The sequence below is a fragment of the Felis catus genome, chromosome A3 (genome assembly GCF_018350175.1).
Source record: "Felis catus isolate Fca126 chromosome A3, F.catus_Fca126_mat1.0, whole genome shotgun sequence".
Taxonomy (NCBI): Eukaryota; Metazoa; Chordata; class Mammalia; order Carnivora; family Felidae; genus Felis; species Felis catus.
Window position 1 is genome coordinate 72,588,498 of NC_058370.1, and position 13,884 is coordinate 72,602,381.

The 13,884-nt window shown below is 35.6% G+C and overlaps 1 protein-coding gene across 3 annotated transcripts in view; it reads right to left on the reverse strand.

Moving 5' to 3' along the window:
- The window catches only part of PSME4 (proteasome activator subunit 4), a 98,768-nt gene that overhangs the window by 29,200 nt on the left and 55,684 nt on the right, over window positions 1-13,884 (reverse strand). For all 3 annotated transcript variants that reach the window (XM_023251674.2, XM_023251673.2, XM_023251676.2), the window contains 10 exons: window positions 9,089-9,144; window positions 8,007-8,063; window positions 7,749-7,804; window positions 7,557-7,655; window positions 5,731-5,793; window positions 5,488-5,583; window positions 4,385-4,516; window positions 2,129-2,338; window positions 925-1,061; window positions 174-227 (listed from right to left, as the gene is read on the reverse strand). In XM_023251674.2, the coding sequence (XP_023107442.1) occupies window positions 174-227; window positions 925-1,061; window positions 2,129-2,338; window positions 4,385-4,516; window positions 5,488-5,583; window positions 5,731-5,793; window positions 7,557-7,655; window positions 7,749-7,804; window positions 8,007-8,063; window positions 9,089-9,144 (960 nt within the window). The remainder of the gene's footprint in view (window positions 1-173; window positions 228-924; window positions 1,062-2,128; window positions 2,339-4,384; window positions 4,517-5,487; window positions 5,584-5,730; window positions 5,794-7,556; window positions 7,656-7,748; window positions 7,805-8,006; window positions 8,064-9,088; window positions 9,145-13,884) is intronic.

Here is a 13,884-nt window from a genome sequence, read left to right on the forward strand (position 1 = left end):
CATGGTTTCGTGGGTTCGAGCCCTGCATCGAGCTCTGTGCTGACAGCTCGGAGCCTGCAGCCTGCTTTAGATTCTGTGTCTCCCTCTCTGTCTGCTCCTTCCTGCCTTTGCGCACTCTGTCTCTCTCTCTCTCTCTCAAAATTAAACATTAAAAAAAAAAATTTTGCACTTACAGATTTCTTTGCTCCACACCATCTAATAAAGTGTTTACCAAATTTTCATAGTTCCTTAAAAAAAATAAAAAAAAAAATTCAGGTGAGGTATTGTTTTAATAAAGCACTAAGACGATCATCAAATAATGTAACATAAAATCAAATTCTAGCCAAATTCCCCATTCTCTTACATGCTATCACCAGACTATAAAAGGCATGGTGAGACTCAAGCCAGAATGAAAGCAGATGGGTGAAGAGAGATGGTGGGAAAAGACCACGAACAGCAGAGAAAACAACACAAAGCTCTAGGTACAACTGTTCCCAACAGATATTCAAAAGTAAACCTGTGAGTAGTAATCAATGTTAGAAGTGGTCTACCTATATGGTACTCTAGGTATACACAAGGTAGGCTATAATAGTTTATTCTTATGTAGGCATGTTAGAAAAAAATTAATATGCATAACCATAAGGCAAAGACAAAAATCAAGCTAGAAAGGCTCCCGCTTGAATGCTATCACTGAAGCACTGAACTGCTTGGGTTCCAGAAATCTAAAACCAATCTTTTGAGATAATTTTAAGATGGTGTTTTCCACTTCTATAGCTAAAAGTAACACAGGGACCTTCACAATAATTATTTCCTAACAGTTTGTATTTTTTTAGAATCAATGTGTAAATTTCATGAGGTATTCATGGTGCATCTATATTTCAGAAATACTTAAAACCAGCTGTCTTTAATGCCATCTATCTGGATAAAATAGGCATTCATAATTACCTCAGGGCATCAGCATTCTTTTCTTGTTGGCGTTTAAGTCCTTCTTTAATTTCTTCTGAACTAAGCATTATCTGGTTGGAAGAGGGGTTTTTTGATTGTTGAAGTAATTCTGCTATTTCAACACAGGACTTCGGGATCTTACAAAAAAGAAAAGCGAGGGGGAAAAGTGAGGTACTGATACATGCTACAACATGGACAAATCTTGACAACGTTATGCTCAGAGAGAGAAGCCAGATACGAAAGGCCACCTATCGTATGATTCCATTTCCATATAAATGATCTCCAGGGACTAGGAATGCTGGGGGAAGAGCAGTGACTGCTCCTGGGTACAGGGTTTCTTTCTGAGTGATGACAGTGTTCTGAAATGAGAGTAGTGATGGTTGCAGAGCCCTGAGAATGTACTATTGTGAATATACAGTATGCTATTGTGTTAAGTTAAAACAGTGTTTTTTGTTATGTAAATTATGTATTAAAAAAAAAAAAAACCCAAAACTTTTTTTAAAGAAAGCATAAGCTGGGGAGCCTAGCTGGCTTAACCAGTAGAGCACACAACTCTTGATCTCAGTGTTTTGAGTTTGAGCCCATGCTGGGTGCAGAGATTACTTAAAAAAATAAAATCTTAAAAAAAAAAAAACAAAACACATAATCTAATGACAGCTGCAAATAACAAGACTATGTTTTACAGAAAAGGAATATGTTTAGAGCAGTGGTTTTCAAACCAAAGGATGGATGTCAAACACAATTACTTTAGAGAAGGCAATTCATCTGCACTCACACCACTTTTATCCACCCTCAGTTATGATGGGTGTATACATATGCACCTGCTATATCTCTCCATATGAGTACCACTGAAACTGATAGCCTTCCTCATGTGTCAAATCATCCAATTTTAATATTCATCACTATAAATGATGAACCCTCTGATCAAACTTATGTGACTTTGACTATTAAGAGTGACCTTCTAAAATATAATCAACTCTGAAAAAACGAGCCCATGTATATACAAAGAATAATGGTAAATGCAACAGTGTAATAACCTTTTGTTGCCTCTTGGAAGAAAAACCTCCTACCTGTCTCCTGGCCAGGTTCCAAATTCACACTCCACCCTGCTACCTACCATAATGATTACTGAGTACAAAAAGGAAACAGAAAGCAAATGTTAATTTCCACTAAAATCTGAATTAAAAAAATGGTTTTTGCTTACTGAGAAGTCCAAGCCAATTGTTTCATATTGCCGATGAATCTTTTCTGCAAGATCATCAAATAGTCTCACTATTGATGGTTTTTCCAGGGACATCGCTTTGCTAAGCCCAGAAGAAACAATTGCTGGCCACGTCTGTACAATACAGTCCCAATCATGAAGGTTTGCCAAACATACACCACTGTGATTTCCAAGGAGACAATACAAGGCACCCTGCAGGAAAAAATAATTAATATGGGAAGTAAGAGCACCGTTTAGCTGTAGCCAATTCACCTATGAGTTGTTTTTAAATTTACTACTATTTAAGTGTCTGATACTGGTTGGTAAAATAGGTTCACACACTTAACATGTTACTTTTAGAAACCTGAAGTTGACCTTTAATTCGCATTCAGTAATATTTTCCCTAAATCATCTACTAGAGGATTAGCTCAAAGAATAGCTATTAGTAAGATAACACAGAAATGTAAAGCTGTTGTTTTTAAAGATAGAGCTTCCGTTCCAATTCTCTTCTACTACAATTATATCACGGAGACCATAAAATATGCCACTCTTAGCATTTTAGGGCATGTCTGGAATAATTTCTAAAATCTGGTCGTGATGTATTTTAAGTATATAAAAACTAGGTTACTTTATTATACTGTGTACTTTTTACTCATAGACGCTGAATTAATCAGAATGATTCTGATGACACGGGGTACCCTTTTCAAAGATACCCCATTTTCATGAAAAGAGCTATTATGTTATTTTCTGAACATTCATCCTAACTCCATTCTGATCTGGCTTATTACCTACCATGTGCTCTACTCCTCTTTACAGGTTCTCATAGGTCACTGGTAATTTGGTTTTACTGACCTAATAGACATTTTTCACTTTTGGTCTTATTTGATCTACCTGATTTTGTCCCTTTAAGCTGCTCCCAACATGGTGGACAATGTACCACTCTACGAGTTAGACATTCCACAGTACTCCTGAATGCTACATCTACATCAGAGGTCAGCAAACTTTTTCTCTAAAGGGTTAACAGTAAATAGTTGGCCATATGGTCTCTGTCACAACTATGCCATTTGTAGTGTGAAAGCAGCCACAGACATGACATGACTGTGTTCCAATGCAACTTTACTTATCAAAGCAACCAACTGAGCCCAAGCTATGGTTTGTTGACTGGTATTATAAGCCAACATCAAGGAACACGTAAAGTTGTAATCTTAACTCCCTCCAGAAAGCAAATGATCTGCTGAGTCTCTCTTCTCTCAGGGAAAGATCTCCCCGTGGCTTCTGTAACCTCTCGCTTCTTAGTATCTTTCGGATCTTTCCCTCCTTGGTTACCTCTTCTTCTTGGGGTTCTAATGCAGTTTTCTCAATACTTGTTACCCTGGTCCTCTTCTCTTCTCACTCTCCTCGTTGGCTCTCTTACCCGTGCCCAAAGGTTTCACTGTCATCAAAACATGCTGAAATGGTGTGTTGTGGAGAAATGAGGTCTGCCTGCCTATTTGATAATGACTCTTAGTTTACAGGAAACACTTCAAATATAACTTGTTCAAACAAATTCATCATCTAGTCTTCCTGTTCTCTCTCTGATGACCCAATAACCAGCTGTACAATTTAGAACCTGTATAATTATGATACCTCCTTTCAGTTCACTACCTTCATATTCAACCACCAAGTCTTATCAATTCTCTCTCCTAAATCATGTTCAATCAACCTACTTCTTACAGTATAAGCAATCATTATATTTCATCTATACTCTATTGTACTCCTGTGGGATATACTATTTTCCTTATCTTATGTCGTTCCCTTCCCCCTCTGCTCCAATCATACGAGCTTTGACTCAGTTACTCAAACTCACTATGTTTCTTCTGGTCTCAGGCCTTCCAACACACTGGTCTCATTACCCTACACCTTTTGGTCTTTTACCTGCCTCTCCTACAGGCCAGCCAGGCTATTTACCACTGGTGCTCAACTCAAATAGCACCCTGCATTTTCTCCACCGTAACAACAATCATAACATAGGTAAGTCAACTATTAGGGAGAAAAAACAACTGTATGTTTAAAGGTGAAGGGTATGGATGTCTTCAATTTACTTTGACATAAAAAAAAAAAAAAGGATGGATATAGAGACAGATATGTGATAAGGCAAACACAGCAAAATGTTAAATACAGAATCTGAGTGGTGGACATATGGATGTTTACTGTATAATTCTTTCAACTTTCTGTATATCTGAAAATTTTCAGGATAAAGTAAAACAGAAAACCTTATACCTTGAATTGCTGTTGTGTGACATCTTGTCTATCGGGCCGTAAGAACTCCAAAACCAAGGGAATGATATCTCTGCAACAGAAGTTATATGCGCCCAAGGCAGCAAAAAACGTTTGCTGAGCCTTATTTCTGACCTGAAGAAAGTACAGAGGATGTTTATTAAATGGTAGACAAACTACAAAATGTTTCTAAATGAATTATCAAAAATAACTTAAATATTAGTGTAGTAACAGAAAAATACATCCAAGCACATACCTTAGCAAAAACAAGTAAAGGACTATCTTTTTACTAAAAGGAATGCATATTACCACCAACCACATCCATGGTTTAGGTTACACAGGTTCAGATATTTTTGATAAAGGAGAGACTGAATAGAGCTGATATGTGCTTATTCCTTAACATAATCAGCAGACTAGTCAACTTTCTCTTCTGACTTACTTTTGATGAGAAGAGTTAAGATTTTCTCTCCTGTCTACACAGAGAAACATAAAGACTTTCTTGAACCCAAACAGAAGATTCAGTATAAGTTTATAACCCACAAACCAAATAGGAACAAATAATAACTATAGTAAAAGTGACACAATGTACATATTTCAAACTCTTTTAAACATTACTTGAGGTACAATGTTTGAGTTAGAGACTAGTTTCCTAATTTACATTATTTTATAAAGACAGAGTAATTAGCTGTTCATGAATTTTGGTTTTTCCAGTTGTCTCTGCTTAGAGATAATCTCTTGGTCCTATGCTACCTGAAAGGATGGACCCCATAATTCAGATGGCAGCAGGTTGCTGAAACCCAAGCATAACACCTAGGAGGAATTATACCACCTTCCCAGACTGGCCTTCATCATGTGATCTGATTAAGTGGGAGCAACATTACACAATCTACTAACTTTACATTTTTAAAGAAATTTGAGAAGCAATAACAAACCGTAAAAATCAACATTATTTTAAAAAGACTACTAAAATTAGCTTGAGAATATTTGCAATTTGAAAGGTGTTTTCTATGCCAATAAATTACTTAAACCTCCTTGGATTTGAAATGGGGATATTCAGATTGTCCTGTAATAAAATGGGAGGGGGAGGTCGAGTTGACTGGCTTTACCTGACTGTATGAACTTGTAGATAAACGAAGTAGATCTCTGATCATATCTTGATGTATCCTTTTATATTCACAACCCTCAACAGTCAGTGTTCGTAGCTATGAAAATTAAACAGTGTAAAATCAAACCCCAAAGTTTTTTACTAAAAAGTAAAAAGCTCATTTAACTATGAAGTAACACAAATAATGACATTCATCTGGAAAACTGTCATTTAAAAAAGTCGTCATGATTTTAAAGAGATTTACCTCATGCTGCAACATTACTCTGTCAATCAACAGTGCTCTGATATGTTGTTTTTTCCCATGGAGCTAGAAAACAAAGTAGAAGACACTTCAACATTGTCTGGAAGTTCCACACCAGTGGCTTCCCCTGAATCCTTTATAGAAAAATTAGTACAGTAAAAGTCCATGGTGGCTGGTGGGTAATAGAGGAATTTCATTTATTCTAAGTGATCAGGCTTATATTAAAAGATACTATTTCAGTTAATTTTATGGCTAATAGGAGAAATATTACCCCGCCCCCCGCCCCTTTTGAAGAAATATCCCCTTTAAATGGGTCATCCAACACTGTGTTTTTCTCTGGTAGTTTATTAACGGATCCATGCGTGGGAAAGGAACTAAGCTGGTCCTTATTCAGTCAAATACTGAAAAGTATAAAATCAGACTACTAAGAAAATTGCTTGACCCTGTTACATTTATACATAGCCTTTCCAGGTTAGCTGTGTATGTTTACTACAGAAATTAGTATCTGTTATTTTTCTACGAATTATCTTTTATGTTCTCCCCTACCACCCTACTTTCCACCTGCTCACTAACGGCAAATGGCTGGAACTCAAAGATTGCTCCCCTTTCATACCTTCTTCTCACTAGTCATTAAGTCCCCACAATTTCTTCTTTTTCAAAACATCTTATTTGCATCCCAATGCCACTGACTTGATTCAGGTTGTGTTCTTCCATCTGGACTGTTTATAATAGTTTAACTGCCCTCCCTGCTTACAGCCTCAATTTCCTATTGCTTATTTTTCACAGTGATGACAGAGCTCTTCAAAGTTCATTGAATTCATTTTAATTTTGATTGATCAAAGACTGGTCTTTCCAATATTCAAATCAGATCTACCTGAGAAATTTTAATGACTCCCCCAATGCTGAATATAAAACTGAAGCACTTTCTTGGGATGAAACTATAAACGACCTTGTTACCTCATGCCATTCTGTTCACTAGCCACTGTTCTCCAAAGCATGCCATGTTTGTTTGTCTCCCTGCCCTATTTTTTTATTTTTTATTTTTTTTATTTTTTTAACATTTATTTATTTTTGAGACAGAGAGAGACAGAGCATGAACGGGGGAGGGTCAGAGAGAGAGGGAGACACAGAATCCGAAACAGGCTCCAGGCTCTGAGCGGTCAGCACAGAGCCTGACGCGGGGCTTGAACTCACGGACGGGACCATGAGATCATGACTTGAGCCGAAGTCGGACGCTCAATGGACTGAGCCACCCAGGCGCCCCTCCCCGCCCTATTTTACATGCCATTCCTTCTAATAATGTACGTAGCAACCTTTGCCTAAGTAACACATTCCTACAACCTTTTTAGACTCAAATTCAATAAAAGTCTCCCACAGAAGAACACTGCTGTCAACGTCAAAGGGCTGGCTTAAGTATTCTTTCTTCCAAATTCTCGAAAAGCTTGTACTGAGGTCTGGAGTGCAAAAATAACATAAGACATATTTTTCTGAGATCTCCATAAAGTGAGATGCTTTAAATTCATGCCTGTGGACAATTCCTCCTATCTTTTATTCCCTCAAGTTGTTACACAGCAGCCTGCCAAGTTATCACACTCCAAATACCCAATAAGAGTTCAGAGACTCATGGAAATTCACAGAAGAGTTTATATCAGGAAAACATTTTTCTACAATCCTTCTGATTATACCACAATACAATATTTGAAAATCTACTATTTTTACGCATAGGGAAACTTCATGTGTATGTTGAGCAATCGCTAGATCAAGCGGCTACATCAATATTATACACATTTTAAAAAATTAATTCAGAGTTTGTAGGTGAAAATACTGACCCGATTTTCCATTGATTTCTTTACTAGGTTAAAGCTTTTCCAACGAGAGTCAAATTCATGCTTGTGAGATCCTTGGAACTGCAAAAGGTCTCCAATAACCTGTGTCAAAGAATTTTAAATTTTACATTTACAAGTGATCATGTCAAACCTAGTCACATTAATAATCATGCACCTACTAAAGGATAACTGTACCTTTATGATAAGAAACAAAGACTTGGTATCATCCTCTGAATTGTTAAGTATGTGGTCTATAATAAAAGAAGAAGGATTTTGTTTAAAATATTTGGAATTACTACAAGAATACTGATATATCAGTTAGGAATCTATTAGTTAAGAAAAAAAATACTACCTTATATTCTCTTTAGAATTTAAATAAAGTAAAAGCACATATGCTACAAAATGCCTAAATATTTATTAGTAAAAATAAGTTAAAAGCATACATGTACTTACTGAGAAGTTTCCTTATGACCCTAGCAATTGCTTCTCGGTGGTTCTCTCTGGATAGATCTATTTTTTAGAAAATGAGACAAGGCATTTTAGACACACCGAATGCTCCCCAGAATGCTGAAGCTTCTGTCAAGTTTATGTCAAGAATAAATAATGTATCAAGGAAAAAAACCAAATGGGTCTGCCTTTTATCACAGTTGGATTAGTGTCTAGGCATGATCCAGAGTAACTTTTAAAACCTTCACATTTACAAAGACCTGCTTACAAAACTTTATTGGGCAGTAAAGGAGGAGGGAGAAAAAAACCACTTTGCCAATATTTCAAAGGCTCTAGACACTAAGTAGTGATCATAAATGCGTAGGATTCTCTAATTGGTTAGGGGTAACCCAAATCAAGCAAACAAAAATTACACCTTAGCAATTAATTCCACTGTTAATCCAGCAATAAGGAAATGTGCTAAATTTCTATTAATGTTAGATTCAGAACATTAAATTAACACGTTTTACATACTTATATGAAATTTAATTCACTATGACAGGAAGACACAAAGATCATTAGAATAAAGGTTGTACTATTCCTACATTCACATCAAATATAAAGTATCAGTTCTAAATCAATTCTCAACATAAATGCACATGACTAGATATGAAAAACTGCCTTTGCACACAGAAAGCATCCAAATATTGGGGAGCCTGGGTGGCTCAGTCAGTTAAGCATTCAACTCTTGACTTTGGTTCAGGTCATGATCTCATGGTTCACGGGATTGAGCCCTGCGTTGGGCTCTGTCCTGACAGCACGGAACCTGGTTGGGATTCTTTCTCCCTCTCTCTCTGGCCCTTCCCCACTCCCTCTCACAAATAAATAAGAAAGCATCCAAACGTTTATCTTTTATTGACTTTTCTTGTATAAATAAATTTCTAGTGTCTTTAGGAAAAGCAAAGACAGCTATTATAGTTAACTAATATTCATTTTATATGGAAAAGAGACTAGGAAAATTCTAACTACAAATTATTCCATGTTAATTATTATAGAGTAACTGACCGAAATTCTCCCCATAAAACTTATTCAGATCAGAATTTACATACCGTATTCAAGTCCAGTATACAACTTTGTCTCTTCCAAGGACACCATACTTGGTACCCTGTATAAAAACAAGAGTGCTTGCATTTATTAATAATACCAATAAGAAGGATGAAAGGGAAAAGTGTCATTGCTAGAATGTTTAAATCAAAACAAAGATGATGCTTTTTTAATAAACACATTTCTCATCTTCAATACTTCAACTCTTTACGCTATCCTTCTGAAGATTAATGCTATCTGTTTCAGTAAGGACAATATTAATTCATCTTAAAGAAAATGTTAATTAAATTAATGACTTTATGGGGGAAAATTCACCACCCAAATAAACATAACAATATTTAATATTCAAGTGTAAAAGCTTAAATCTGATAAACATTTATACATTTATCCAAAGAAAAGTAGGCTTTATAATGGTATAATAAAGGTTAAAACTAGACACCAAAAACTCAAGTTTTACTAAAGAATATACAGCTGACAAGCTTCTTTAAATAATCATTACTCTTCCCCTTAAAACCACCCACACTGATCTCTCCTAACACCTGCAGTAAAATGCCACTACTTCTTTTGAAAAACGATCAGATATAAAAACACTGCGTTTCCTAAATAAAGACCTGCCACAAAGAATTATGTTACCAGAACCAGACCTAGCTACTTAAACTCATCAAACAATTAAAAGCCACTGTTAAGGTATGTAAGAACAGATTTTACTAGGGAATATAAATCTTTATATCTGAAATCTAAATTTTCTTCAATGAAAAATATTTTCACCATTTTATTTCAAAATACGTATCAATTCAATGACTTTATAAACAAAAAGATAATACTTTCTAAGAGGAAGAGCATAGGCACAAATGCCAAGGGAACATGGGGTAAGCATATCCAACACAAAGCTAATTAGTAATAAACAGAAATCTTATAGTGATTACTCCTCATTCATGAACTACACATCACTTGTCATGAAGAAAAAACTAATCTTAAATCAACATACCCCTGTCTATATTGTATTTTTTAAACTTGAATTAAGCAAGTTATCTCTATCTTAATATTTGGTAGTTATGAATTCTGGGATTTGTCTAAGTGGGCAATAATATTAAGATTAATAACTGCCAATTATTTTACTATGTTCCTCACTAGCAATACTGTTTGTGTTTCAAACCAAGCCTAATAAATCACGATTATATACTTTTTAAATTTGTCTTTTATTTTTTTAACGTTTATTTTTGAGAGGGGGAGAGAGTGCGCACTAGCGCAAGTGGCGAAGCAGAGGGAGAGAATTTTCAGCAGGCTCCACACTGTCAGCGCAGAGCGCAGTGTGGGGCTTGTACTCACGAACCATGAGATCGTGACCTGAACCAATATCAGGAGTCAGACGCTCAACCGAGTGAGCCACCCAGGCACCCCAGAACGGTTATATCTTATAACATAAAATACAAATTTGCTTTTCAGAGACTCAAGTTCAAATTCAGATTCATAAAATTTGTGTTTTCATCCTATAAAGCTTCAACCTTTGGCAACATCTTGCAAACTAGAACATTCTGTAAAATTGTGTATGATTAAATAATATATATGTATCCAAAATCCAGTCAGTTAAAACTAAAATCAGATTCCTTTACAATGAAGGAGTCCAACATCTCTACTGAAATTAGATTTCACCACCAAAGAGAAAAAGACTGTGCTCAGGCAACAAGCATAAAACATAAGACCATCCCCCACCCCCCCATCCTTCCTTTCCTGTTACAGCACAGGAAATGTTTGCCATAAGCAATCACATGAGAGCTGATGTCTCCTCACTGCTGCTATATAAACATCAGTAGCTTTGTAAAGTAAGAATGCTCTTGTACCTTACCTGTCTGTACCTAATACCAAATAATATTGAACCAAGCATGCATTTTAACTAGTCATAAAATTCTTCTTACAAATAACATAAAAAAGCAATAACCCTAACTATCAAACAAACAAACAAACAAACAAACAAACAAAAAAAGATCAGTTGGGAATTTGCAATGTTTTGCTTGTATGCATTTCTGACTCTAGTAACGGCAGTATAATCACATTCAAAAACAAGTCTCATGTAAGAGCCCTGATGCTAACCTTTAAACTTCCTGTGTCATTCTGAACTGTTACCCTACTAGAAAATCTGAAGAAATATTATCACTGATTACAAGTGTTTTAAAATATCTCAACCTGTACGGAATTTTGAAATATTAAGAAGTACATTTAAATAAAATCAGCTTAGGCTTTTACTTTTGAAGCCTGAATTAAAACACATCTTTCCTATCTTAAGTGTACAAAAGGCATCTGGTCAGACATGTATTTCAGCTTTATTTGTTCTGATCCATCACAAATTCCTTTTACCTTTCTTTACCTAAGATTCTGTTTTAATAGATCTCTTCTTCTCTAACAAATTAAACTCTGATTGGATTGACAGGTTTTACACTAAATGTTTCTCAGAAGTGTAAATACATATTTATACAAAATATTTCCTCTGGTCTTTAGAAGAATAACTACCTAAAAGAAATCTCTATCCACTACCCCAAGTAATACTGTGATTGTATCTTTTTGTGGCCACACTAAGTATATATGTACTGCCCTCTACTTTGACACTGAAAACTGCTCTTGCCATTTTTAGTTACTTACACAATCTTAGAGGAGGAGCATATTTAAAGTGATAATAGCACTTACAGATGTGCGTTCTGATTTAAAGCTATAGTAGCAATATGTATAATTTAAATCAAATACCATCACTACCCCAACCCACATGAAATTCATTCTTTTCTTCTTGGTGCATTTTACAAACAATCATAATTTGACCTCAAGAACCAAATAAAAGTCTGACAAAAATTCCAACACAACATATTATAAATAATACCATTTACACAACAATAATAAAGTTAAATCAGCTTCAAAGCACTAGACAGCACAAGGTCACCACCTCATTTATAAGAAAATGCATTCAATATTTGTGCCACTAAAAAAGAAAAAAAAAAGAAAAAAAAAAACCTAGAAATTTTCAACAGCCATGTTATTTGTACCACTAGATGGCAATCTTCTCCAGATCGGATTAGAGTAGAACTATGAAAACAATCACTGGTGGGAGAGAGGGTGGTGAAAAAGGAAGAAATGACTAATAAAAGAAAAACAAAATATACAATGCTTATCAGATATGCAAACGAAGGCTAGGTGAACTGTCATGAAACAAGTACAAACAATAATTTTTTTCTGTAGGTGAAAGAACAGCCTACTCTTCCCAACAATCCCCCCCCATCATGAAAGCAAACATAAAAAGTATAAAAACCAAGCCACTAGTACACAAAGATTTTTTTTTCCCTTTCAAGGTTACAAGTGTTTCACAAGAAACAATTGGCCCATTTCTGTGTTCTGTTGTCCATTTCAGTCCTAGGCATCAGTAATAGCTATGAACACAAATGAAAAGCTGGCTCTTACTCTACCATGGGAATTAAAGGTTGCTAGGTTTAAAATTAACTCTGAGCAAAAGAGCTATTTCCACGTCTGACACACAAGCTTTTAAAAATCAATGAAAACAGTCAGAAGGTGAAATAAGGAGAAAACAGGGTTACTCACCGTGGAGTAGTAACTGTTTCCTTTCCTGTGTGCAGCTCCCCCAGCAGAGCTGGGTAGTTTCCTGGAGGTGCCAAGAGAGGTTAGCTAGCCCTGCCCCTCATCGCAGAACAACACATCCTTTCACATATTAATGAAATGGTCTCAACTTAAATATGAAGTTTTCTTTGATTGAGAAGTTAGTAAAAGCTGAGATCCTAAGAATGGTTTAACTAAGAATGACTTAACAGATCTATCAGAGGAAAGGGGGCACAAAGTAAAGAAGAAATATCTCAGATGAAAAATGGTGACTCCTCTACCTTGAGTAACCCTGTTTTTATAGATGTTAGTTTTTTGCATCCTGTGATAGCTGGTTAGACCTAAAAGATTATAAAGAGTGGACTGCAAAAGGAGAAATTAATGACGATTTGAGGATTAAAGGCAAATGTCCAACATTCCTGTGTGACCCTGCAAAGATATAATCCAACTTCCACATCTATAAAGGTAGAACTAGGAGTATAAACTATACCACACATATTTCTATTAAGTCATTAACTAAAGGTTCCAACAGCAAAATGGAGAGGTTCCATTTGAAGATTAATTCAGCAACCTTGGTACCTAACAAAACTGCCCAAAATTCAAATTGCTCTAAAGAAATTTACCCTTCATTACTCTCAAGGGACCTTTTACCCATCCTTTGAAACAGTAAAATTTATAATAAATACAAGATATTTAGTAACCCTACACTGCCAAAGGCCAAAAAGTACGATGAAGATACCATTAGGTATATCATTTACTTTATACCTAGGACAATCAAGTCACCTAAGATTTTATGTTTTGTCAGTCTCTAATACAATGCACAGAAAACTGGTTTTCACATCTAGCAGCCATTTACCTGAACAATGGGATTCTAAGACTATGCCATATATTCTATCAGGAACTAAGATCAGGAAAACTCAGAACTGAACCAAGTTCCCAGTGTCTCATTATTGCAATTTTCTAGAAGACAAATACTACTAGTCCACGTGCAAAGCTAATTTAATAATGAAAGACCTGATGAAAAAAATTAAGTAGCCGGACCGTTTTACCTGAGTTTTATATAAGAAAAATATAAGATTAATTTTAAAGAAAGAATTGGGTTGGTAGGTGCTTCCAAAAACTGGTCTGGTATTTCAGAAAATACACCATGTCCCACAATACCACAGCCAAAGTGTTTGTTATTAACAAGAATGATTTCCTCAGG